The following is a 24,246-nucleotide window of genomic DNA, read 5'->3' on the forward strand; positions in this document are numbered from 1 at the left end:
CTTCATATATTCAGGCAACTGTCTGAAGGAAGCTTGTATGTGTATCAATTTCAAGTTTTGTTTTTCCTGACCCCCATACTGAACATTCACAGGATGTAAGCCATTCTGACACATAGCAATGGAATATCTCTTTTGATACGGTAGTATAAAAGGTTGCTTTACAAAGATATATAATCTTTCTTGGCTATTTCTGTCCTCAGGGGTAAGGTAACCAGGGAATGTGAAAGAGTCTGTATTATCCATAGTGGTACCTAGTTGTAAAATATCCATCTTCAAAGGAGTGAAAACTAATCAACTTAACCAAACTTTTAATGAGCAATAAATCACTATTACCACTCAGATGTATAACTATCATTTTATTGATACTTTTATCATTATTATTTTGGTTTAACTTTTTAAAAGATATTAAAGGATAATGATGCTGTATTGGATTTTAAAAATAATTTGATAACTTTTCCTAACATTAAAATATATGCCATAAATATATCAGATAAATAAATATCAAATAAATAATCCTTGTTTAGAAGAAACATGACTTAAATTTGGTAATTTTTCTTTAATAGAAGTGGAAATAGTAACTTCATTTGCTTTTGGCATGAAATACTCCACTGGCAGCTCATCATCAACTTCTTTCATATAGTTGAGGGCAATCAGCAGCTTTGAAAACAATGCCTCTTTTGTCAGCTAGATAACAAAGGCTACAGTAGCCAGAAGCATCAATTGTCTGACTAGCTTTTGCCCATCTGGATGTTTGGCATGTATGCATACACATTTCACATGCTAGAAAATATTAATGAATTACTGTGATAATTTAATAGTCAAGAAGCACTTGTCTAAACCAGAGGTTAAAAGGCAGCTTCTACTAACAGGAGTGCCATTTGTACTTTGTATAAATAACAATCTTCACCAAAGTGAGGAAGACAAGTCCTGTGAAATTATCTATGATAGTAAGTGAATCAAACATTTTGGAATTATATATTTTTTCAATTATATTAAAGATAGTCCTTGACTTACAACAATTCATTTAGTGATCATTCAAATGTACAGAGTTACAGCATTTGCAGCATCCTCATGATCATGTGATTAAAATTCAGATTGCTTGGCAAGTGGTTCATATTTATGACCTTTGCAGAGTGGGATGCAAATATTTTTACTACCGGTTCTGTGGGAATGGCTGGGTGGGCATGGCCATGTGACTGGGTGAGCGTGGCTTTTTTTGCAGCAGCATCCCCCCCGGGTCCAGTGTTTTTGTCTCCTGGGCTTCAGGGAAGCCTCCTGGACGAAACAGTAAGACAGTGAGGGGGATCCCAGCACAGCTGATCATCGGAACAACTGATCATCAGGAGGAGAAAAAAAATACCGGTTCAGCTGAACCAGTAGCTATTTTTATTCCTGGTTCAGCTGAATGGTAGCATTTTTTACTTCTGGTTCGGTCGAACCAGGCCGAACCAGTAGAATATTACCACTGGACTGTTGCTGTGTCCCAAGGTCATGTGATCACCTTTTGCAATTTTCTGACAAGCAAAGTCAATAGGGAAGACCAATTCACTGAACAACCAGGTTACTAACTTATCAACTGCAATGATTCACTTAACACCTATGGCAAGAAAGGTCATAAAATGGAGCAAAATTCTCTTAACAAACCTCTCACTTAACAGAAATTTGAGGCTCAATTGTAGTCATAAGTCAAGGCCTATCTGGATTGCCTTATCCCTTATTGCTATCCATAACATGTGAATTTCTAAGGAATTAACTTAGATTTTTTTTCTCATATGATGAATTTTCTCTGACTATATGTAAGCGTAACAAAACCAACAAAAATATTATAACAAAATATGATAGCTAACATTACAACCACATAACTCATCTAATCTGTTACATGCCAAAATGTTTTTAATATTCCAGAAATTATCAATACAAATGTATTACCTGATTTAAATTTGCAATTGGCAACAATATGGCATTCTTTTAGAATGATTTTTCAAAAGGTAAAAAAATGTACCAGTTTGATACAGTTCCACAGAAAACACAAAATGTGATATTTTGTACTGTACCATATCCAGCTAAAAGTTTAGTTGCTTCAAAGCAGCTGTGAATAAAAGATTAGTCTGGGCCATAATAAACATTGATTATGTTCCCTCTCAGATGTACAGCATTATCACTGCTGTGAGAAAAGAAGTAATTTATTTGCAGCTGTACAAGGTTCTTTGGCAGTGCAGTTACCATGCAATCTGTAGGCAGTATTCAAAGCAAAGAGTTAACGTTTGCTTTCAAAGGTCTGTTTCAAAATGATTGTACAAGAAACAAAAAACATTTTATTTTAGAGACCAGCAACAGTTCTACTTTGAGGATATTCCAGAGGAGGTGAAATCCAAGAAGACTTCTAGAAAGCCAAAAGTGCATTCTAAATGAACTTTTCTAACTATGTATATAGTTGTCCAGGCTGGCAGTCACCCATCTATACCATTTTCTTTTGTTTATTCAATTTAAAATAACATTCCAACAAAATTTAATTAGAACATTTCAGATATTATATAGATTCACATCTGCTAAGTTAAAAAGATAGTGGAAAAGTAAACAACACTGCAAAAATATAGGATCACAAACATAATTGGAAAATTGCTGATAAAATGATTTTACAACTGATTTTACAAAATGATTTTACAAACTACAGGTAATCTTCAGTAAGTACTCGTTTAGTGACTGTTCAAAGTTGTAACAATATTCAACAAATGCTACAGGTAGTTCCTCTAGTTACGATCACAATTGAACCCAAAATTTATGTTGCTAAGTTAAACATTTGTTAAGTGAATTTTGTCCCATTTTACAACTTTTCCTGCCACTGTTTTTTAAAGTGAATCATTGCATTTAGTAGGATGGTTGTTAAGTGAATCTGGCTTCCCCATTGACTTTGCTTATCAGAAGGTCCCAAAAAGTGATCACATGACCCCGGGACACTGCAGCCATCATAAATAAGAGCCAGTTGCTAAGCACCTGAATTTTGATCACGTGACCATGGGAATGCAGCAAAGATCGTATGTGTGAAAAACGGTCATGTCACTTTTTTCAGTGCCATTGTAACTTTGAATGGACACTAAATGAACTGTTGAAAGTTGAGGGCTACCTGTACTTATTACAGGTCCTCAAAGTTCTAGCTGTTGCACACATTCTCATGGTCACGTGTTTGTGATCTGGGATCTTGACAACTAGCTGACATGACAGTTGCAACACCCCACGACCATATGATCATCTTCTATTACCTTCCCTGTCAGTTTCCCACAAGCAAATGGGAAAGCTGGAAGGGAAAGATGAGAAACTCCCTACCAGGGATCTCCTACTTGTAGTTAACTTGTCCACAGGACACCCTTCATAGTCTTCATGCATTTGCATGGCACCGCAGCAACCCTCCTCACCAGCCTCCACACACTTGTGTGACACAGCAACAATTCCTCCCAATCCAAATGCATTACACAACAGCAACCTGTCCTGAGCCCACATGCACTTGTAACAGCAACAGCACCCCACAACACCATAGACCTCATCCACCTTCCGCCTACCTACGTGCTATGTTAGGCTTTGTTAGAAGCCTGCAAGAAGTTTCAACTTGTAGTAATGTGGGATCTTCACTTAACAACCCACCGTTTTCGATACAGATACTGCTGGGATTGTTATCACTAAGCGATGCACTCATCTAATATCCAGCTTTATGTCTGCATCACTTAATAACATGCATTTCGGTCCCAATTACCTTCATTAAGTAAGTTCTACCTGCAATCCACAATGGTAAATCATGTGTAGATTTGAAGAAAAATGATTGAGATAAAGAGTAGCATCTGCAGCTGGGCCACATCAGCTCACGCGGGGCTGTTTGCCTTTGTTCCATCCCTTGGATAGTCTCTTGGCTATGTGCCACTGCTCCCAAGCTGTGTAAATTTGCCTTGGATTTTTCTCTCCAAAGACACTGAAGACTAATATTTCTGTTTTGATTCATACATATGATTGTATCACCCATCTTTAAAAGAAAAGAGATTTTAAAATTATATTCTGAAAATGTTTCATAGTAGGACTATTAAAAAAATAGAAAATATAGTGGAAATTTCTAAATTAATTAGAGCTAAAGATTGTTTTTGTTTTTTGTTTTGGAAAAGGATCTCATGCAGCCTTGATAATATACACAACTAATTAATCTTTCCATCATTCTCCCACATAAACCTAATCATGTGTTACTATCAGCTTAACAACACAAATATCATTTAAGTGGAAATTAAACATTAGGCAATAGTGCTTTGGTGGAGAAGAAAGATTTCCCCCCTAGAAGAAATACAGGAATTTGATAGTATCAATCGTTATCTTGCAACTCTTTATTTTCCACAAAATCAGTTAAGAAAATATTGGTGTTGGGCCAGTGTGAGACTGGCATTGTGATACACCAAGGGAACTATATACAATATAAAATACAGAGAGATTATTGCTTATTTCATTTGTAGTGAAAAACTAATCAGTTATGGATTCAAGGGTCTAGTTCTTCAAATTCTGCATGGCTGCAGAAATACTTAAATTAGTATTAGGTTAGCAAAACAGTTATAGTGGTGGACATTTTGCACAATAACCACAAGGACTGAGCAAGAATGGATTGTAAGGTTTTAAGGGACTTATGAGCAAACTGAACTACAAATGTATGTTTGTTTGTTTGATTGTTTATACTGCTTTATTTTACAAATTCTGGGTAGCTCAGATAAATATTATAAATACCCCCAAAACTATATACTTTAAAAAAGTAGATAAAAGTATTAAAAAACAAGTACAACTAAAATAGTTAAAAGCTGTCCAATAAAACAAGATCCTTAGCCAAATAGCTCAGCAAAGAAACAGTTTTTGTTACTGTGCTGTCCAGCCAGTGTATGGCAATTGGATAGTTAGGTAGCAATTGTGAGCTGTCCCCTTAAGGGAATGCATCTTGGTAAATGTAGTTAAGGTATCCTGGGAAATGTAGTCCATATCACGTGACCACATCTGTAATGCTGATTGGTCACTAAATTGACCCTTGAGGGTTTGGGGAGGCTTTCCTCACTCTTGGCTGAACTCACGGACTCGTGGTAACTGTTCTACTTCTATTGCCACGAGATGAGAGAAAAAAGATAGAAGATAATCATCTTTTTACCTACAAGTTGTGAATCTAAACACCCATCCAAGTACTGCACAGCCAAGGTGCAATGTGACTTATGCAATAGTGACCAGCACCCGACCGCGCTGCATCCAGAATCCGAGATGCCACTGCAGATATCTCATAGCCCTCCTTCGGACAAGGAGCCTCAAAGTAACACAGAAGCATACAGGGCTCCTCAGCAGACTGACAAACTGCAACCAAAACCGAGGATGAGTGCCAACTGCACAGCACTGTGCACCGACTCACCATGCCCTCGTTCATGTCTTCTCATCTGTTTAGCCAAAGTGTACCCTGAAGGATGCCCTAAAGATGCCATGAAAATGTACGTGCTGACAGACACTCTAAGCACCTGCACCCTGGCCAGACACGCATTCTTCGACTTCTTTGAGGTGCAACAGGATGAACTTCATTTCACTGTATCAATGTGCCATGGACCAAGAAGCACAGCGGTGAGGAGAGCTACTGGACTCTGCATAGAGTCATTGGATGGAAGTTCCTGGTTCCCACTACTGCCCGTGTTTGAATGTGATGGGGTACCAAACAACCGCAGTAAGATCGCAACACCTGAGGTCGTAAGTAGCATGCCTCACCTACAGCGCCTGGCTCATTATTTCCCTGCTCTAAATCCGGAGGCTGAGATCCCACTCTTGCTGGGAAATAATGCCCCAAGTGCCTTTCCCTTCTCCGAGTCAGTTGGTGGCCCTGTAGACGGCCCAGTGGCCATCAAATCTCAACTAGGATGGGAAATCGTAGGAATTGTCGATCGGATACAGGCCCCAACCCAGGCAAATGCCTTAGCACCATCCATTCCAACAGCTTCGCAATGCCCTTTGACACCGTGGAAGCAAGAGTACTGTTTCAATCCTAAAAGGCCGCCAGAAGGGACCGCCAGACTTTCGCCATTGGCACCAAGAATACCTGTTAACCCTAAAAGGCCGCCAGAAGCAACCACTAGACTTTTACCTTTGCCACCAAGAGTACCTGTCAACCCTAAAAGGCCGCCAGAAGCAACCACCAGACTTTCACCTTTGCCACCAAGAGTACCTGTACACCCTAAAAGGCCGCCAGAGGTGACCAGCAGAGTTGCACCAAGAGGCTGAACTTGAAGATTGAACCTCAAGCTTTGCATGCTTTGCTTTGTTCGATGCTTTATTAATTTTTACTGTTTTTCTTAGTTATATAGCTAACTGTTTATCTTAGTTATATAGTTATCTGCTATTCAATTAATATTACTGTCTATTGCATATCTTAGTTTATAGTTAATTTTTTCTTCTTTTAATAGTGGAATTTACAACTCCAGGCAGGGAGTGTGCTGTCCAGCCCGTGTATGGCAATTGGATAGTTAGGTAGCAATTGTGAGCTGTCCCCTTAGGGTAATGCATCATGGTAAATGTAGTTAAGGTATCCTGGGAAATGTAGTCCACATCATGTGGCATTTGTAATCCTGATTGGTCACTAAATTGACCCTCGAGTGGTTGGGGAGATTTTCCTCACTCTTGGCTGAACTCACGGTCTCGTGGTAACTGTTCTACTTCTATTGCCACGAGACGAGAGAAAAAGGATCGAAGCTAATAATCTTTTTATCTACAAGACAGATATACAAAGGATTGGTCATTAAAGAAGAACTTTGTCACAAATGTGAGTTATGAGGATACCTGATGAACCAATAAATGTACTTCGTTATGGACGTCTTGTTGAGTTTATCTATCTGCATCTGTACAGAAGACAAATCCACCACTGTACAGAATACGGAACAGTCACCTTCCTGAATTCTGAAAGTATGGGGGTCATCAAGATATTGATGACCCCCATATCGTATTTTAGAATGAATGATAAGAGTCACTACAGAAAAACCATACTGTCAGGTTCCCATCTGAAGCAGCTCTAAATTCAGGAAGAATCCTCAACTTATACTATTGCTCTTTCAGGAAAACAGCAATCATATCTCGAGCCCATAAAAGGTCAACATCTGGAAAAACAGCAATTCCCATCCATTCAACTTCAACATGTCTTGTCCCATGTAGTTCTAAACTCTTTTTAAATATCTAGTAAGAACTTCTATTGCATCTTCCATCTAATCTGGGTGTGATATTTAACAACAACAAAAAGCCCTTCTTATATTTTAATAATACCAAATAACTTCAAATACATAAGAACATGCTGTCAGAGCCCATGTTCTAGCATCAGTCTAGAAACCAGAGGATGTGAGTTCTAATTACCCCTTAGGCATGAAAACAAGCTTGGGCAGTAAGCTGGTCAATCAATTGGTGGATTTTGGCCTGAAAATGGCCTGAAAAAATGGCCAGGGGTGGGACCAGCCAGTGGTCCAATTTTCCAGTTCTCTGAACCGCGCAAAATCAGAACAAGCAATTCAGGCGAACCAGTCTGAACTGGCAGCAGCCAACCTCTGTTCTATCATCATTACTTTGCATATTCTTAACATTCATAATGGAGCTTAAGTGACAGCAGTTCAATTGGTAATTTAAATTTATCCATCCTAGTATGGATATTTGATCAACTCTATTGTATATGTTGAAAGCTTTATGTTTAAGTGACAGATTTTTGAAAATCTTGATTCTATTCCATATGCATTAACTTATGAATATATTTTACTCTTGAGTGGCCATTTATATTAACAGCCATTTCACTATGGAAGATTTCTGATTTTGTTTTTGAATTATAATTTCACATGACTCCTTATCAGGAGAGTTTAACAACAATCTAATACTTTAAAATAAAACATTCATTCCCAAACTCTTAACAAATAAAGCATATTTGTAACAAAATGATAGAATTTATAGATGCTAAATAACTTAAAAATCTGATTGCATTACAATTATCAGTCAATACCATATTTTCAGAAGGACAGAATAAAACATGTCACTATTCATAATCATCTGTGTTTTTAGACTTCAGTTACTCTAGTTACAGAATATAAGAATTTAATCCAAAATTCACATGCATAGTACAGCATTAATTTATCTCATTAAGAGTTTAATCATGGAAAGATTAAACTGAAAAGTCATAAAAATTAATGGTATTTTAGCTATGTGTTTTTACAAGGAAATAATGTACTAAAAAGACAACCCTGTTAATAAACTGAACACAAAGGACATCATAAACTATTCATTGCAATGTTTTGCCTCCAGCTATAGTTTAAACATCCATTCAAGTGACAGGTCACTTTAGCATTAGTGTGAATATGTGAAAATGGTAAGTAAAGTGCTTCACTTTGAGAATAATAATTGAAGATAATATATCACAGATGAATAGATGCCTGCTGACTTCAAAGAGTAGCCTCTTGAAATTGTTGAAATTAATCTAGTCTGATTTCCTGTTGGCTAATTTTTGAAGCCACTAGAATGCTAACTATGCATTTTAAGTACAGAGGAGAAGTTTGTAAGTCTAAACCTACAGATTAACACTGTCGCTCCAAATGTGGAATAAATAATTACCATTTTATAAATTAATTGCTGTCAATATCCAATGACAAAACTCTTATTCTAAACATAACTACCGGTAACTAGTCTTGACTGGAGCTTCATGATCACCTTTACATTACCTGAGTGCAATGGTTTAAGTTGTTGGACTAGAAACCTGGATGCTATGGGTTCTGGCCCTCTAGTCCTTCATTAGATGCAGAAATTAACTGTATAACTTGGGGCCAACTTAACCTCATAAGACTCTTGTGGGGAAAAGCAAGAGGAGAAAACTTCTTTGAATTGTAAACAATAAAACTGGAATATAAATCTAAATAATCAATAATCAAATAATCAAAAACTACTTGGAATCCTATCCCACATAAATCATTTATTAATGATACATGCAGTGGAAGCATTCAAAAAGCTGCTACATTTTCTGCTATATGGTGTAGTTTTAAAATTAACCAGGTAACCAAATGTGCATAATATTTTCACTGCAAGAGTTGCAGGAACATAGCAAATAAATGGAGAGCTTAATTAAAATGTATTAACTTGATTGAATACAGGAAACAGAATTACTGCTCATTAATAATTTTGATAACATTTTTGAAACACCTCTATTAGGATCACATAGGTTTACAGAAAGACACTTTTAAAAATATATTTGCTTGCTTTTAAGTTAGAGGCTCAAAAATTACTTATTTACCACTTAAGATGGTAGCAGCCCATAGCACTCAATATTGTTCTTCTGATATTTGGGAGAAAAATTCTACCTATTTTCTATGGTATGGTTTCTTTGACGCTCCTGCTAAATAAAGTAAGAGTGGTAAAGAAAGTGAGAACCTCTAAGAGCTAAATTGCTCTCCTTTTCACTCCTTGCCTGAAGTTTTACTTTTGAAATTTGACTACTTTGCCTAAAAATTACTTATGGCATTGATCAATAAATCAGAACTATTTCTGATAGTGCACTGGTCCAGGTGAAAGATTTCAACAATTATCACAGCTCTCTTTGCTAACCTAGCAATAAAGAAGGGTACTTCTTTTTTCTTTTTAAAGCTAGGGTTGAACAATGAAAAAAATGCTTAGGAGAAAATGAATTGAATTCGCACTGATGAACTCAGAGAATGAAGTTTATTATAAAACAATGCTGAAGCATCACTCTTAGCCATTTCCTATTTTCCCTGGAGGTAAGGTGAGGCAATAACTATATTTCTCAGTGGCCTGTTAGGTACCATCTTCACAGACACTCCCCTTCCGAAATGCAAAAATTTTAATACAACTGCATAAGGCAAGCTTGTGTGGACAGGTCACAGCATGTTTCTGCAAAGCATAAAACTTCATTAGTTGTGTGTGGGCCAAATTTCTAGAAGCCTTTGAACGTTTCACTTGTGCTCGGTGGAGCTTCACTGTGTACTTTTATACTACAGATTTAAATACCAGAAGGCCATTTCTATTGTAATTGTTAGCAGATAAATGAAACAGAATGGGATTTCCAGTTAAGAAAAACAATATACATTTCTTTTAAAATATTGTCATACCATGTTTTCTTACAGGAGTTTCCAGAATGGTATATAATTTATGTATGGATTGATTAATGGTCATCTATATATTTTAGTTTCAATTCTGCTGGTTGATATATGTTCTATTGGGTTTGAGTTATTGTTGGATTTATTACTGCAAAGTTGATTTTAATGCTTCACCACCACTTCTTTAAAAGTATAACTAACTAAATGTTTAACATTTGTCATAGTGTGTATAATATCTTAGAGCAACACTATAATTTAAAAATAAAATCAAAATCAATTACAGGTAGTCCTCAACCTACAATTCATTTTGTGACTGTTTAAAGTTACAACAGCATTGAAAAAGTAACTTATGATCATATTTTTCACACTTACAACAGTTGAAGCATTTCCATGATCACATGATCAAAATTTGCAACTGATTCGTATTTATTCATATTTATGGTTGCAATGGCCCAGGGTCATGTAATCATCTTTTGTGATCTTCTGATAAGCAATGGGGAAGACAGATTCACTTAACAACCATGTTACTAATTTAACAACTGCAATGATTCACTTAACAACTGTGGCAAGCAAGGTAGTAAAGTGGGGCAAAATTCACTTAAAAAAGATATCACTTAGCAATAGAAAGGTTGGGCCCAATTGTGGTCATAAGTCGAGGACTACCTGTATGAGCTGAAAGGCGCCAAAAGCAGGGTCAGAATTATTGTAATTTAAGTGTCCCATTTTAGGGAGGGCATATCAGAAACAGTCTTGTTTTGAAAGGAATTTAAAAATAAAGCTTAGTGCACTGATTAGCATTGAAACAAGTCTTTGGGGTATCTTGTTCACATGCTTTTAGAGTAGTTCCTTTCCCTAAGAAGTATGATAACAAATGTTTTTTTAGGTTCTAAAAAAGCAATTTATTTAAAGACTTATCTACCAGTTTTCATTACTGACCCCAGGACAATTCATCATAGACCAATGCAACGATTCCTGGAATAAGAAAAAGACCAAACCCTCACCACCACTTTGAAATATTTTGTATTCCGATTGCAAAACCGCTGAAGTATGTTTAAATAATGTCATGTAAAAAAGAATGGAATTGGCTATGGCCCAAATTCTTTCATTTGTGACTAAGAATGTAGTTTCAAAAATGTACATTTCACCATGCCCTGGAAGAAGTATGAGTCAGTCTCTTTCCCCACCCCCCTCTCTTTCCTACAGGAGTCATTTGGATGAAAGTAAGATTCTAAGATGATTGTATTTTTAAATATAAGTGTTAATATTCTTAAAACAATTTCAAAGTCTTAAAGTCTGTACATTGCACTGATTTGTAGTTTATTTAATAATTGATTGTTTAATTAAGTACTATTCTAGACCATTGTGTTGTACTACTACCTATCAGTCTTTAAGATTTCAGGAAAATATGCTAGTGTAAATACTGTGGCCCTCCTACTCTGCCATAACAAGTGTTCTTAAACACTTGTCACATACCAAACTGAGAAGCCGAACTGGATTTGCTTGGCTTAATTTTCCCTCCCATTTCCCAGTGGGCAAAAAAAAAAAAAGCCACTACTGTCCCTGGGTTGGGATATGGTTGGGTGAACATAGATGAGTCCTTAAAACAACAGGTTTATCCATCTGTCAGATTGTCTGACTAATAGATTGCAAGTGTAAAGGGGTACCTGAGGTAAAGTGGGAGGAAATGCTCCCACTGCTCCTACTCAGTGCAGCCCCTCATCTGTCCCTCTCAGTCAAGCTATTACTGAAGAGTGCTAAACTCATGTTGAAAACAATCCAGCTGACAGGTTACAGGTAGGGAAGATGAATATGGGTGGTAACAATAATAACCATGTCCCATTGTTGACAAATGTTGTATGAGAATTGTGAATTATCAGACAGTTAATTTTTCCCTAGTCATCAGTGCCAAATTTGAATTAGAGTGGGCAAGATGGCGTCACCTTCTCCACAGAAGCTCATTGTTGGTAGAAGCGGCAAAACTACAGTTGTAGCAACAGTTGGAAAAAGCAGCTCTTTCTCATGCTTTAAATTAACTTTCTCTGCAGTTTAAAAATGAAGTGCTGCTTAGAAAATAAGTCTAGCACTCTTTCCAAAAGGTACTAAACCAATTGAAAGCATTAGTCAGGCATTAAGCAGGCAGATATCTCTGCAGGGGCAGGTGCCTAATCTTTCCTATAGACTAAGCCAATATAACCACAGACAGCAGATCCCAGCAATGGGAATGGATGAAATATGTGTGCAGCAGCATAAAGTAGCGTAGCCAATTGGAGTTAGTTTAATCCTTGAATGGCTCAGTATCATTAGTGTAATGCAGTATTTCTTACCTTGGCATGCTGGCTGGTGAATTTTTGGAACTGAAGTTCACACTTCTTAAAAGTTGTCAAGGTTGAGAAACACTGAGGTGTACCAGCTTGTATTCATACCTAAAATTCTATTTAAAAAGAAAAAATATTTCCTTTTTGCGAATTGGACCCACAAAGGAACTAACCAACTATAGCATGGGGTCAGGGTAGCTGAGGAACCACTGCACTCCAATGGCACTAGCCTGCCCCATTTTTTTTCCTTTGGAAAGGGTCTATTTTGGGTCCCAACTGCCAAAGAGTTTTGACTGGCGGGGTCCAAGACAAGATTTTCTGCTATGCCCCCTGCTCTATGGAATATTCTCTCATTGGAAGTGAGGTCTGACCCCATATTCCTGGCCTTCTGGAAGAGCCTGAAAACTTGGCTCTGCTGCTTGGCTTGGGCCCTAACAAAGGCCTGCTATGCTGGGGGTGACTGACCACGTAGAAAAGATCTCCACTCCCAGACCGTCCCTCATCTTTGTTTTTATATTTTCTATTTAATTCCTCTAATTTAAATTTCTTGCAGGACCTTCTAACTTTTTATTATATTATAAACCACCAAGAGTTGCTGCATGATATGGTGCAGTGGAATAAAAAGTTAATTAAAAAAGAAAAACAAAAAAGCTAGCAATGAGACACGGATATTGGATAATGTCATGAAAAAATGAAGAAAAAGATCAAGCATCTTAGTACTAGATTCGGGGATGGGAAAAAGAGCCCTTAATCACAAACAATCCACATCATGACTTAATGTGAAATTGAACTCAGCCTAAAATTAAGATTGAGGGGGATGATCTAATTAGCACAAAGCACTCTCATCACTCCTTTGGTAAGTTTTCAGCATTCTATGCAATTTTTTTACCAGTTGAATGTTATGCTGTCTAGTGATATCTGATTGCTCCATTCCCTGCTGTAATATAGGCATACAGTGCTGTACAGTTGAAAGGCGATTTAAGTGGAATGTGCACAGGAAAGGCCTCAGGGAATTTTTATAAATTGGAAGCAAGTTCAAATCCTTCTTCCAAACATTATGTAAAGGGCTTGTAAGAACATCTATGATAGACATTTTTAAGATGTGTTTGAATCCATCTAAAGCAAGCAGCAGTCTCCAGCAAATGATGCCTCTCTCCTTTTGCCAAGACAACTCTTGATGAGAGATGTCTGTCTCCATAAGAAATAGTTTGCATGCTAAATCTCTCCTGGAGTGGTTATTCACCTAAAAGCACACTCTGCCGTTCCCTCTCTGAATCATCATGTTCAAGTCCGGCTTGGCGGAATCGCCCGGTAGGGGTCACTGCTGTCCTTGCACAGTTACGCCTCCTCCCCCGCCGGTGCTGCTAAGGCAGGGAAGGTGAAAGGTTGGCGGGAGCAAAAAGGCGGAGGGAGACAAAAACGCCGGTTGGGCAGCCCAGCCACAAGCCGGCATCGCGGAGGTGCCAGAGCCACAGCGGGAGCAAGTCCGACTTCTCAGCCGCGGAGGAGGCGGCGGCGGCGGCGGCAAGCCGGCAGCTTGAGCGGAGGCGTTGCTCGCCTTGAAGGTAGAAGCGCGCAGGAGCCGCGGCTGCCCCTGGGCTGGGCAAGGAAAGCGACCGCCGCTCCTCCTGGCACCATCCTGGGCCATGTTGGCAAAGGTGGACTGGGAAGCCGAGCCTCATCCGTGGAGGAGGAGAAAGAGAAGGTCCGGCGAGGAAGCAGTGTTGACATCTCGCACGCTGAGCTTCTCCAGCTGAGAAGGAAACTGAGCGACTGGACCCAGCCCGGGGCAGGTGGCGTTTGTTAACTGCTGCGCCCGAGGCTCTCTTCGCTTTTCGCGGGGAACTTTGCCGGCTGAGTTGGGCGACAAGAAGAATCCCGAATCCTTCGCTGTTTCCCCGACGGGAAAAAGCCTACTCGAGAGGAGTGGACAAGGCCGGGAGAAAACGGCAATAGGAGCCATACGGTGTGTCTCTGCCGCCACCCCCCACCCCCAATTTCAGCGCCACGGAGAGAAGGGCGTGTGTGTGTGTGTGTGTGTGTGTGTGTGTGTGTGTGTGTGTGTGTCCAAGGCAGACGGGCTTGCGTCTGACTTAGAAAGCGCAAGCTGTTGTGGTTGTGCTTTATTAGCCCACAAAGGTGAACGGTCTGTACCTGCCAGCCCGCTTCTTCACGCCCTGTCAGGAGCAGCGGCTTCTTGGTTTGGCTTTTCCGCACCTCCAGGTAAGCCCCCGAATCCCCCGTTGTCAGATAGGAAAAGGCGGGGGTAGGGGGTGTGCGCGCTGAAGGCGGGGCGGTTTCCCTCCTGCCCGGATCCTTCCTTTTCTCTCGGCATACAAAAGAGCAATCCCCGAGGGAGAGGAGGAAGGGGGAGGGGAACGTGGGTAATTATTAATCCCGCGGACGGGGCTTGGAGGAGCTTTCGCTGGAGCGCCCGGCGTTGTGCAGCCGAGGAGGAATTGGAGTTTTTTCCCGGCCCGGGTGCCTTTCTTAAGTTCTTTTGCGCTTGAAGGGCTCGGGCCCTAGTAGGCCTTGAAGGATGACCAGCTTCTCTTGTGGTTGCCTCATATTGCTATCCAGAGCAAGCTTGTTAACTGCTCAATTATCCACAGCACCCGTGTGCTTCAGAGGCCAAGAGACTCTCCTAGCTGAACAAAGAAGCCCATAGGGCTGAGGAGCTTATGAAACTTTATAATGGATTTACCTCTGACAACTTTCTTCTTTTGTCACTCTTAACTCTTGACAATGAACGTATAAATTTTTTTCCCTCTCGTTTACAAGGTGGTAAGAGGGATTTGGGCTTCTTTCCCTCTTTTTGCAGGATGCCTGATGAAGACTTAACCTTTGGTGTAAGCCACCCTCTTTAGCAGCTCGTTGAAGACAAAGACTAGTCTGCTTTTCCTTCACCTTTGATCCGAGTGGAATAAAAATTGCCGATCAGAAGGAGTTATTTGGTTTCCCCTTTGCTGTGCTTGAAGTTACTTACGTTCATCTCTTTTTTTATCATTTGCACTCTGACATCCAAGACACTGGAGTAACCATGGGCTGCTTCTGTGCAGTGCCTGAGGAATTTTATTGCGAAGTTCTGCTTCTGGATGAATCCAAATTAACCTTAACCACACAGCACCAAGGGATAAAGGTAACTGTTGTCTGTTCTATTTTTACTACCCTTTCAGTAGTGCTTGAAATGCTTTGTCTAGTGTTAAGCAATAGGGGGCAAATTGATATGGAAACCCATTTCTGAAAGAGCCCTTATCAAAACAAAGTGGTTTCTAATTACAGGGCCATGTCAAGTGGCATTTAACTTTACATCACATTCCATGACCCAGGAAAAAGGTGTAATAATAACAAACAAAAAACAGATGAAAGTGTTAAAAATGAGCCCTGATTTTCTTAAATCATGTGTTGTGTGTACCTAGACACTGCAGCAAGAGAAGAAATTCTCAAATTTTATTAACTCTCAATTGTATAAAGTTATATATTAAAACACTTTTTTCCCCAAGGTGGCTTATTTTCTTTAGATAGATTACCTTATGTTATAATTTCACTAATGGTCAACTCTATGATTGCTAGATATCCTTGCTTTATAGTTATATAAAGCCTTTTTAAAAAAATGCATACATCCACAAAGGAAATCAAAACTAATAAAATTGTACTTAGGACTTGCATAAGACACAGGCTTATGAATGGTAGTGAATTTTAATCAGCACCTACTGACTAGCTTTTAAGCCCCAGAATTTTGTTCCAGATCCTTTGTAATTCCCGCTGACTTCCAAAAGAACCTCATTTATTTCCCATAAATTTTAACTAACCAATAAGGTCAGTGGAGGTAAGGGTCCTTAATTTTCTTTTGAAATACCTCCCAGTCAACAAAATGATAAAATGTTTTTGCAGCTGAAATGCATCTAACTAATCTATTCTTTTTTTATTAGTGCTAAATTGGGGGGGCACTAGCTGTCAACATTCTCTCTAAGCCACTTTACCTCATTAGAAAGGACGAATGTATATATCCATATTTTAGTAAATTTTTGAATTCTATTTTTGTTCAGATATAAGTGATAGAGCAGTGAGTTTTCTGTCTGAATATGAAGTGCAGGTTTTAAACTAAAAAAAAAGTTTCTGCAGAAAATTAGAATTTAAACAGGGCTTTCTTTTGAATGAGAATTGTTCTGGAAGAGCCTTAAATGTATAGGAAACCATTTGGCTGTGTAATATATTATGAGCTTTGTATATCATTATAAAAATGTTAAACTTGAGAGTAGCGAACAGATCACACATTTATATCAATGATGACTACCTATATTTGCCCATAGAAAATAAAACTCCGAAAGTCTATAAGAAAAATTGCAAACAGTAGGCAGAAATCTGTAGCAAACATACTTGTAAGTCTTTTATTTAATATTTACTTGAAAACTTAATCATGGATATGTATCATCCTGTCTGAAGTTGACATAACTGAGTTTTTAAAAGATGAAAAAATTTACAATCCCATATTCCTGGAAAATTATTCTCATTAAATTTAAAGGAATTATGATTTTATATACATATGGGGTAGAAAATGATCATAGTAGACTGACTTGCCAGTTATATGGGTGCTATGAGAATTAGTAGTATAATGGATATATATAAGATAATTTCAGTGCAGTGAAACATGCAACTTTTCAATTAATATGTTTGCTAACAAGTGGACTTTTAAGTAAAATTGTCCAAGGAATCAAACTTGATAGGAAAACTGAGGTTGCCACTTTGTAGTATAACTGAAATAAATGGAACTAAAGTACATAATAAGCAATAACAGTGCAAACATCTGAATGTTTATATCCTATGGCCATGATGGCGAACCTATGGCACGCATGTTGGAAGTGGCACGCAGAACCATTTCTGATGGCATGCGAGAGGTCACCCAGAAGAGCCCCACTGCGCATGTGCGCGCACTGCATGCCGAAACAGCTGATTGTTGAGTATCGTGTGCCTGCACAGGGGGGAGGGGTGCGCAGGAGATGTGTGCACATGCGCAGAGACACATGGCACATGCGGGGGTCTTACGTGCATGCGCAATGGCGTGGTCCCCCTGCGCCAATTGCCTTCTGGGTACTGGCATACAAGCGCACAATTTTTGGCACAGGAGCCCAAAAAGGTTAGCCACCACTGTCCTATGGGCTTCACTGAAGCTTAATCACAGGTCACGATGCAGGGATTTAAATGAATTTTATATGTGATAATGGTTTTCATTGCTGCTAAATTAAAGGAATTTATTTTTAAGCATTCTGAAGTTTGGTGAGATGCAGAGAATTCTCTGGGGATATATATGTGTGTGTGTGTGTGTGTGTGTATATATATATATATATATATGTATATGTATGTGTATATTATATATATATATGTATATGTATATGTATATGTATATGTATATGTATATGTATATGTATATATGGCATTCAGCTTTGTTCGGGTATTTTCCCAGTCATTGTAGTTGTGCTTTTAAAGTTGTAGCGATGTTTCAGCAGAATCTCATCTGCCATACAGAAGCCTGATGAATATTTGGTCTAATTAGGAGACTATTGATAATTTACTATGTTAGTGGTTAAGGTGTATAAAGTAGGAGACTGAGTTCAAGTTTTGACTTAGCCATGAAAACCAGATAGAGGACTTTGGCCAGTCCTTCTCTCAGCCCAAACTACAGGGTTGTTGTGGGGAAAATAGGAGGAGGAAGGGGTGTTTTATATGTTTTCTGTCTTGAGTTATTTGTAAAAGTAAAGGTGCGAGATAAATAAATCTGATAAGCTACTCTATGCTTGTTCAACTTAATAAATCTTATAGAAGATAGTTTTTATTTTTAAATAAATGTGCAAAGACTTATTCCTGTAGTATAGCTAATAGCTTTTGTTACAATTACTAAATATGTAAATAATATAAACAACTATTGGATAATTGTGAAAACACCATAAAATAATCTTTTAAATATAATTAGTGTTGCACATTTTATTTTTTGTTTGCATTCGGAACATAATGGGTATTAGAACTGGGCAGTGTTTTAAGTTCAGTTCTAAAAAGCTGCTTTGGAGTGTGCACATAAATGTGATTGTAATACTTCACCTGTTTGAAACACTTTAAAGCAGCTGTATTGTTTATCCAGGATTTCATGGCTGCTCTGCCTTGTGATATAGATTCTAGAGCATATGCTGCCATGTTTTTAAAAAGTTGGAAATTGTTGCTATACTTATAACCCATGTTCTGTCTATGGATAGCACAACCCACATATGCCAAACAACTTTTCAGAATTGAATCCAAAGTTTTGTACAATCTTAAGGACCATATCATAATAAAACTATTAAAGGGGATCTACATGACAGAAATTTAGAAGAATCTATATCTGGTGTCAAATTTAATGAACATGTCATCCTAAAATTTCAGAATACAAATACCCTTACAGTATATTAGAAATATGAGAGGAGAAAATCAAGAAAAAAATTAGGTGATTATTAACTTTTGTACATTACAAATTGTTTATAGGATGATTATTAATTGTAAGGATATTCTTATATTTGCAACAAATAATTCCATCAATTCATTATAGAAACAGTTTATTATAAACTAATTTACTTAATGTTAGAATATTTCTGAAGGTTTGATGTCAATAATTTTAGTTAGGAGATGTTATGTGAGAACTTTAATGGCTTATTGGGGATAAAGTAATCCTCTTTATATAGCCCTTCCATAAAACAGACTGTGGAAACCACAGTGTTTTGGATCTTTAACTATATTGTTTAGATCTTTAACTATGTTGGTGTGCAGGAATTATTAGAAATGCAGTTAACAAATTCTAGAGTGCCAGAACATTTCCACCTTTGCCAATATTTCTATTATGTAGATGATTCACTTCCTTTCCATTTTGGAATGTCTTAAAAATTGAATCCAAGTAATACAAGAGTGTGATAACTGTAAGAAAACCATTTAGAACCAGTGAATTCTTTGAATGAATGTGTAAGAGCATATATCTTAAGAAAACAGTCACATATGATGTAAATAACATAGGTCCATGTGTGTAGGAAAACAATGTGAATATCGGCCTAATGGTGCAATACAAATCGATTCTATGAGAGTTAAAGATATAATAATCTGTACTGTTCGATCAGGAAATTAGAGAGGAAAATGCAGCTTGAAAGCATAACATTCAGCATATAAAATTGAAAGAATTGTTCTTAATGATTCTGATGATTTGATTTATTTGAATGCAACTATAACATTTTAGAAAATTATTGGCTGTTTGATCTCCTTATTTCTCTTCAGGGGGTAGAGAAACAAACATCAGAATAGTGTACAGACTGATCATAAACTTAAAGAATTAGAAATAAGGTTCTGTGAGTTTCTGTAATGCAGTCCAGACACTTTCCTTATATTTTTAATAAAGTAATTGTGGATCCTTTTTCTGTTTGTTTTCTATGCAGTACCTCCTCTTTTGCTTTACTACTACAAACAGTATCTGGGAATAGGTAATAGGATCTGTGCAGGAATGGGTAAAAAATGTAAAACTTCCTTTTGTGGAAAACTTTTTCTCTCTCTTGTATACACATAAATGCATAATGACAATATTTCTACACTACTAGAAAATACAATTAGATGATGATGATGATGATGATGATGATATCATCCATTTAGCCAAGTTCCATTCTTGGTGATTCTATGAGCCAGATTTCTCGACATCTTCTGAACTTGCAGTACTTCTTTGAGTTTCTCTATGTCCTGGCTGGTGTCAGCTTTGATAGTGTCCAGCCACCGTGTTCTTTGATGGCCTGGTGTTCTCTTTATCACTAACTCTTTCAAACATAATTGCTTTCTTCAGTGAATTCCCCTGCATGACATGGCCAAAGTAAGTGAGATACAGTTTTGTGATTTTGCTTTCTAGTGATATGTCTGGTGTTACACGTTCCAGTACTTCCTTATATCAATTATATATTAATATAGTTGCTTATAACAATGAACAATAGAGACTTACAACAATGATCCCAAAAATGTATTTCCTTAAATAGCACCCAGATCCATAGTGCTACAGTTTTATATAATATTGGCTGTGTTTTCAAGTTTATCCACAATTTTGTCAATAAGGTTATCCATAGTATACACCACACAATTTGGTAGATTCATACTAGGAACCTTAAATTAACCATCTGAACTGAGTTTGCATGTTCTAGTCTATAAGAGGATGATTATTTAGTATTTCATTGTGTAATGTAAATACAGAAATTGAAACAGCTTCTGTTTAGCTTTGGTCTACTCATTTCCACAGAACTTTCTTCCATTAGTTTATAGGTTTTGGTAGCTGTAATGAAATGAAAACTTTTTGGACAGCATTCCAAAGATAGTGGAAATATTTGAACTTACTCATGGTTAGCTGAATCATGATTCAACTTAGTTTTGGTTTCTATATGATGTACTAACTTAATCATATGGAGAGATTTATACAACATAATGGGTTGGGGGATCTCAATTTTTTGAGGCCAGTATACATGTTTATAACTCATAAAATGCTTATTATAATTGATGTGGCCAGTCACAACATACTCATACTAGAAAGCAAAAAGTATTATCATTTTATTTTCTAGGAATGCCTAAATATATGCCTGTGTAGAGTCTAGAAACATTGCGGGAACAAAGATTCTTTTTTAGACTGCTATTTTGCTTCGTTATATTAAATTTAAAAAAAACTAAAAATAATAAGTTTCCTAGAGTCAAGGATGTGTAAATGGTTATTGTTCAGTATCACATTGAGAATCCAGATGCAGCATGTAAACATTTTTGCAAATTTGTGCTTTACTGTGCTGTATTTACACAGTTGCTTTGAGTATAATGATATATAAATCCTTGTATACATAGAAGATTAATACGTTGCTGAAAAATTATTGATGTGCCCTATGTTTTTATATCTATACATGTGATTCCATTGAATTAAGAAAGATTGGAAACTGAAATAAATCTCCATTGATACAGGAGGAAAAAAAAGGTACATTGGTATATAATGAAGTAAACATAGAGAGTGATCAGTCCCAGGAGTAAAATTCATAGATTTTATTGATGGTAGCTGATTGGCAAATGACACATGAAATCAGGTGTTATCAAATTAGAAAACTGTAGGACTGCTGTGGTTAATTCCAGTTTTTCTGAAACACTGATTAGTAGCTTACTCAGCCAATCACAGTTTTTATATATCCTGAAAAGATTTATTATGTTTGGTCATGATCTCCCTTTCACTATGTCCATTCATATTTCTGATTACTAAAGCTATGTAGCACTTTTGACTAGATGGTAGGTGAGTGAATGAATATCTGCAATTCTGAAGCTTATTTTTTTCCTAGGATCATGTGGCAGATTTATTTATTTATTTTATTTTATTTGTCAAAAGCTTACAATATATAACAGAAACAAGAATAAACATAAGTTTAAATACAAGAAATAGGAACTGATAATAGGACAGGGATGGTAGGCACGATTTGTGCGCTTATGCACGCCCCTCACAGACCTCTTAAGAATGGGGTGAGGTCAATAGAGGTTAGTTTGAGGATAAAGGAGTGGGGGTTTGAGTAGACAACAGAATCAAGTAGTGAGTTCCAGACATTGACCACTCTTGCTGAAATTGTACTTCCTGCAATCGAGTTTGGAGTGGTTTACATTTAATTTAGATCTATTGTGTGCTCTTGTGTTGTTGTTGTTAAAGCTGAAATATTCATTAACAGGTAAGATATTGTAACATATGATTTTATGTACTATGCTTAAGTCCAATCTTAGTCGGCATAGTTCAAGGTTGTCTAAGCCTAGAATCTCAAGTCTGGTGCTGTAGGGTATTCTGTTGCGAACAGAGGAGTGTAGTACTCTTCTGGTAAAATACTTCTGACTCATTCAATTGTATTTATGTCTGATATACAGTGCGAATTCCAGACAGCAGAGCTGAATTCAAGTATTGGTCTAGCAAAGGTTTTTGCAAAACAATATTGTCAGAGAAGAAGCTTTGTAAAATTAAATTTACAACTCTTAAAGCCCTTTTGGCAGTACTGTTGCAGTGAGCTTTGGCGCTTAGATCATTCGATATGAGAACTTCAAGGTTCTCGACAAAGTGAGGGTCATCAACAAGGTCATATCCGCCTAGCTTGTATTCGGTATATGGATTTTTTTTACCAATGTGTAGGACAGAGCATTTGTTGGTAGAGATTTGGAGTTGCCAATTGTTAGATCATTTAGACACATAATCAAGGTATTTTTGAAGGACGGTAGCATTGATGGTGGTGTTGAATAGTTTTACATCATCAGCGCAGTTGCTAATAAGGTGACCACAAAGGTCATTTATATAGAGTGTAAAGAGTGTGGGTCCTAGGACACTCCCTTTGGGACACTGCTGATAACTGGTGCAGGGTTTGATAGGGCATTTTCTATTTTTACTATTTGTTGCCTATTTGACAGGACGGCAGTAATCCACTTGTGAAGGGATCCGGAAATGCCGTAAGAATTTAATTTTAATAGTAGTTTGTCATGTACCACTGAGTCAAAGGCTTTGCAGAAGTCAATGTAAATTACATCTATTGCTTTACCCTGGTCAAGAAGTGTAGTCCATACGTTTTTGCAGTGTAGAAGTTACAAATTGCAGGACAATTTTTTTCTGAAACCAAATTGTTTATTGAAGAGTAAGTTGTTTGACTCTAGCCGGAAAGTAATGCATTGATTAATAATTGATTCCATAACTTTGCACGTGACACAACACAATGAGATTGGTCTGTAGTTTTCAACCAAGCAGGGGTCACCTTTTTTGAAAATAGGAATGACCATTGCTAAAGACCATAGGTTTGGTAAGGAGCTGGTTCTGAATGATAACTATTATGCTTAGTGGTTCTGCTATGGTAGCTCAGAGCTTTTTTTAAGAAGAATGCTATAAGCCATCAGGGCCAATAGATAAGGTTTAAGGTGGCATATTATGTGGAAGACAGCTATGTGATCCTAAGAAAACAGATTTCTACTTTGTGGACTGTTATATTTAAGTCCTGCATCAAATAATCATTATGCCTTTAAACCTTTATGCCCTCTAAAATTTTGGCTTTTGATGGGCTAGATTCAGCTCCCTATTATCAACCATCTGTCTATCATTTGTGTCATTTGTATTTCTTACTACTTTGTAGTGATGCTTGATTTGGGTAGTTTTTTTATGTTGTATAAAAATTTTGTACTATAAGATTGGCAATGTAATCAGTTTACTTTACTTTTTGTCATTGCACCTCGTACAATGAAATTAAATGCCATCTTCAGTGTACCTTATAACTATAAAAATAAAACACAAACACACATGTTTCACATTCTATACAATTGAACTGAAAAGCCGATATTGCATTAATATTGCACTATACAGCAGAATTCAAAAGAGCTACTGCCCTGGGATAGAAGCTGTTTTTCAGCCTATTTGTCCTTGTTTTTATTATCCTGTACCATCTGCCAGATGGTAATAGTTAAAAAAAAAGGTGCCCAGGATGAGATGTATCATGGATCTTTAAGAAAGTTTTGAACTTTCTTAAGGCAACTGGAGCTATAAAGCTCTTCCAAAGAGAGGGGAGGGCAACTAATAAAAAATAAACTAAACTACTATAATTTCATGGTTGTTGTTGTTGTTTTAATTATTTACTGTATTGGTAGTCCTCAACTTATAACAGTTCACTTACTGATTGTTCGAAATTAGAATGGCTCTGAAAAAAGTCACACCCATTTTTCACATTTATGATTCTTGCGTGGTCACATGATTTACATTCAGTTTTTGACATCTGACTCACATTTATGATGGT

The 24,246-nt window shown here is 37.3% G+C and overlaps 1 protein-coding gene and 1 long non-coding RNA gene across 12 annotated transcripts in view; one reads left to right on the plus strand and one right to left on the minus strand.

The window, feature by feature from the left end:
- Positions 1 to 10,999: 10,999 nt before the first annotated feature.
- On the minus strand, positions 11,000 to 14,715 carry LOC113449018 (uncharacterized). The gene is made up of 3 exons (XR_015742237.1): positions 14,585 to 14,715; positions 12,440 to 12,546; positions 11,000 to 11,087 (listed from the first exon to the last, which is right to left on the minus strand). It is a non-coding gene; the product is annotated as an uncharacterized LOC113449018 (long non-coding RNA).
- Positions 13,797 to 24,246, plus strand: part of EPB41L4A (erythrocyte membrane protein band 4.1 like 4A) — an 85,426-nt gene continuing 74,976 nt past the window's right edge. For 2 of the 11 annotated variants that reach the window (XM_087926955.1, XM_087926963.1), the window contains exons 1-2: positions 14,538 to 14,653; positions 15,457 to 15,569. In XM_087926955.1, coding sequence (XP_087783081.1) covers positions 15,471 to 15,569 — 99 coding nt within the window. In that variant the 5' untranslated portion in view covers positions 14,538 to 14,653; positions 15,457 to 15,470. Of the gene's footprint in view, positions 14,654 to 15,251; positions 15,570 to 24,246 lie in introns of all 11 variants that reach the window. The other 9 variants (XM_026719909.2, XM_087926959.1, XM_087926961.1 and 6 more) reach the window with 9 other exon arrangements.

This window comes from Pseudonaja textilis, chromosome 2 (genome assembly GCF_049901715.1).
Source record: "Pseudonaja textilis isolate UNSWEBS1 chromosome 2, rPseTex1.2, whole genome shotgun sequence".
Taxonomy (NCBI): Eukaryota; Metazoa; Chordata; class Lepidosauria; order Squamata; family Elapidae; genus Pseudonaja; species Pseudonaja textilis.